Source organism: Telopea speciosissima, chromosome 2, assembly GCF_018873765.1.
Source record: "Telopea speciosissima isolate NSW1024214 ecotype Mountain lineage chromosome 2, Tspe_v1, whole genome shotgun sequence".
NCBI lineage: Eukaryota > Viridiplantae > Streptophyta > Magnoliopsida > Proteales > Proteaceae > Telopea > Telopea speciosissima.
In genome coordinates, this window is record NC_057917.1 from 42,098,380 (window position 1) to 42,102,230 (window position 3,851).

A 3,851-nucleotide genomic window follows, 5' to 3' on the forward strand; every position below is an offset into this window, starting at 1 on the left:
CTTATTGGATTTTGTTTTCTTATTTTTATAATTTTTAAGTTAAGATAATGTGATTCTTTTGCTAGATTTTCTATTGGTTTATATATATATATATATTGTTTTATGCACGGTGATACATGGAATCACATGTCTATTAAAATAAATACAAGATAAAATAAAAAGTAAAAAATGTAAGAAAATCAAAGACTAAGAAGAGTAGAAGAAAAGTTAGTTGTTGAACTCTCAAGTCTCAATCCCTAACCCTCATCAACAAAATAGATAGGATATTATTCGAATCCGTCCAAATATAATCGGGTACGAATATGATAATGCCACTATCCAACCAAATTCGATTTGTTTACATCCTATCCCCACCATATTTGTAGTGCTAGATGCCACTACCCTCCATGGTTTCCACCCCTACCCCCTCCACACCCTTCCACCCGGCCACCCTCTTGGGACACCAACCTAGTGGCCTATGGGCTCTCAATAGGAACCGACAAAAAATGGATCTAGTCAAGTAGTAGGTGGGTTGCAGAGCATGGTTTGAGATATTGGTCTTGGATCGGTGACTTCGCTCGGATCAGATCGGCATCAGCTGAGACTGATCCATTGGTATAACCAAGGGTAAAAAGGTAACAAAAATTGATTTTTTTTTCATTAAAAAACATGAGCAAATGCATCCAATTCGGTCCAATTCTGGTCGATACCAAGACTGATCCCAAGACTAATTTGATACACCTATCGAAGACGGATCCCAAGATTATGAAACATGTTTTAGAGATGGAGAGTGGGGAGGATGGTAGAAGGCTATTCTTAATCCGGGTGTATGCCAGTCATGGTTTTAGTTCACGGTATCAGAATGGGTATCGGTAACCTATAAAATCGATACGATATTGATACTGTATCGGACAAAATTACCCCTGAATCTCCTAAAACATGTTTTTTCTGACCATTTTACCTCTTGTCCGTACCGTACTACCGATACGGTATCAATACAGTATCGGTATCAGTGACTAGTAAAACCGGTACGTATCGCCCGTAACAAGCGATACGATACCGATACTTAGAACCATGATTGCAGTCGATTCCTGTTGGAATCTACCCAAATTATTTTCTGTTTTCCTGCAAGAATCCCACAATTTCATTCATGGTGGATCGTCTGCAACTCGTGTTATTCTGTGGAGTATTTTATAAATTTACCCTAAATGGGACAAACAAATATGTAAAGAGAGTAAATTCTCCTTCTACTCAATTAAATTAGGTTATAACTTCTTTTTCACCCAATTTTGAGTACAACAAAATATTCCCTTCATATAAAGCCTCCCTCACTCCACAATTAAAAAACAATATTTTCTTGACCTCTAAATCTCTAAGACCTGCTTCTCCATTCTCATTTGTGAATGGCAAGGTTGGCTTCCCTATTCCAAGGCAAAGAGTTCTATCTCTTCCTCAACATTTCCTTCCTTCTTCTCCTTTCTTTCTACCTAACAACTCATTTTTATCCCTCAAATTCTCATTTCCTCAATCAATTCAATCGATCCAGTAGTAATATAACCTCATTCAAAATCCTGTACCAATCAAGTGATGAAGATGAAGGTTGCAGAAACCTCCACAAGCACAATGATTACAAATCTAAGTGTGCTTACTTGAGATCTGAAAAGGGATGTCAGCCTGAAGGGTACATAGATTATCTTCAGCTCTTCTATTGCATTTGTGGTAGATACCCAATATTGGGTTACACAATCCTTGTCCTCTGGTTTATGGTGTTATTCTACTTATTGGGTAACACAACTTCAGATTATTTCTGTTCCTCCCTTGATAGATTATCAATTGTCCTGAAACTTTCTCCGATGATAGCCGGTGTTACACTCCTTTCTCTTGGCAATGGTGCACCAGATGTGTTTTCGAGTATTGTTTCTTTTGTCGGTACCAGAACCGGTGATGTTGGCCTTAATAGTGTCTTGGGTGGGGCTTTCTTCATATCTAGTATTGTTGTTGGTATCATAAGTTTTTCAGTTGATCCTCATCAGATATCTATTGATAAGTCTAGCTTCATAAGAGATGTTGTTTTCTTCCTTCTAGGCCTTTTTTCTCTCCTTTTGATCCTTCTTAGTGGGAGAATTAACTTGTGGGGTGCAATTAGTTTTGTTTTTTTATACTTTGTGTATGTGATTGTTGTATCAACCACACATTTCTGCAGGAAGAAAGCTAGAGATGTGAATCTCTTTTGCAACTTATTTGCTTACGAAACTGAGGGATTCGACGAATTGGGCATGCCATTACTGAGTTATGTTGATGAAGAAAATCTAATTCCAAATGGAAAAGATGGAGATAATCAGCAAAAAAGAAGATGCTGCTCTAATTTTGATTCACCAACTTGTTACAATTTTGGTTCTTTTCTGTTAATTCTGGAGCTTCCTCTTTACTTACCAAGGAGATTGACAATTCCTGTAGTTTCTGAGGAAAGATGGTCTAAGCCATTTGCAGTAATTTCAGTTACATTAGCACCATTTCTATTGGCAGCTCTTTGGAACTCACAAAGAGGAAACAGTACTGGTTCCAAAACAGGCTTAGTGATCTATATTATTGGTGGTTTGGTAGGAATTACTTTTGGGATTCTTGCTTATAGGACTACTCACAATTCCAACCCACCAAAGAAATACTTACTTCCTTGGCTTGCTGGAGGATTTTTAATGAGTATCATTTGGACTTATGTCATAGCAGAGGAACTGGTTGCTTTGTTAGTTTCACTCGGACATGTATTTGGGATAAATCCTTCAATTCTGGGGCTAACTGTGCTTGCTTGGGGCAACTCATTAGGGGATTTGATTGCTGATATTGCACTGGCAGTGAAAGGTGGGCCAGATGGAGTCCAGGTTGCGATATCGGGCTGTTACGCAGGGCCCATCTTTAATATATTAATGGGCTTGGGCTTGTCATTTGTTTTCTCAGCCTGGTATGCTTACCCATCTTCCTTTATCATTCCTAGAGACTCTTCTCTTTATGAAACTATTGGGTTTCTAATGTGTGGCCTTCTCTGGGCCCTAGCAATCCTTCTAAACAAAAATATGAGAATAGATAAGACTTTGGGTGCAGGGTTGTTGGTCATATATATCTGCTTTCTTTCTCTTAGGCTGACCAGGGAAACTGGACTACTTCAACTTCATTACTCTGCTTCTTCCTTTGGTCCCTAGAGGGGTGAGCATACTGTAAATGTACAATTTTTTTTTTTTTTTTTTTTGTGGGGGGGGTGGGGTTGGGATTTGTAATCTTCTTGTCTAGCCATTCTCAATTAAGAGATCGGATATATCTCTTTGTAACCTATTTTTAAGGGATATCAATCCTAATTTTATTAGTAATATGTTTCTCAAAAGAGAAAATTCTTAACCTGAACTGCAACATGGATTCTGTCCATTTAGCTGTCTTGTACAGAGTTGAAAATCCAATCAGCTCATCAAGATCCAAAGCTAATGCTTATGAAAGAAAAATTGGATGTCATTCAACAAGCTCAGCGAGCCTTCAATGAATTTCGAGATTCATGCTCTATCGAACCAAATACTACACTGATAGCTCACATACCTCTGCAAGAATCATTATGGGAGCCTCCAACAAGATGCTACTTAAAGCTTAACTGCAATGCATCACTAGTATCTGGTAACTCCAATGGAGGTCTTGGGTTTATCTTCTGTGCAATCTGTTACATGCTACTTCTGAACCAGTCATGTTCTCAACCATTCTCATCGGTGAGGTAATGGCAATTCGGACAAGCATCCTTCAAGCTATTGAAGATAGTTCAAACCATCTAATTGCTGAATCTCACAATAAAGTACTGATTTCTCTTCTCAGCGGCAACCACACTGATCCACCAA

At 38.3% G+C, this 3,851-nt stretch overlaps 1 protein-coding gene across 1 annotated transcript; it reads left to right on the top strand.

The window, feature by feature from the left end:
* Positions 1–1,313: 1,313 nt before the first annotated feature.
* Positions 1,314–3,188, top strand: LOC122649964 (cation/calcium exchanger 1-like). The gene has a single exon (XM_043843232.1). The coding sequence runs from the start codon at positions 1,383–1,385 to the stop codon at positions 3,174–3,176; it is 1,794 nt and encodes a 597-aa protein (XP_043699167.1). The 5' UTR covers positions 1,314–1,382; the 3' UTR covers positions 3,177–3,188.
* The last annotated feature ends 663 nt before the right edge of the window (positions 3,189–3,851 follow it).

What these genes read in the sequence shown, in the direction of transcription:
- LOC122649964 (XM_043843232.1), top strand. Translation starts at nt 1,383, where the DNA reads ATGGCAAGGTTGGCTTCCCTATTCCAAGGCAAAGAGTTCTATCTCTTC.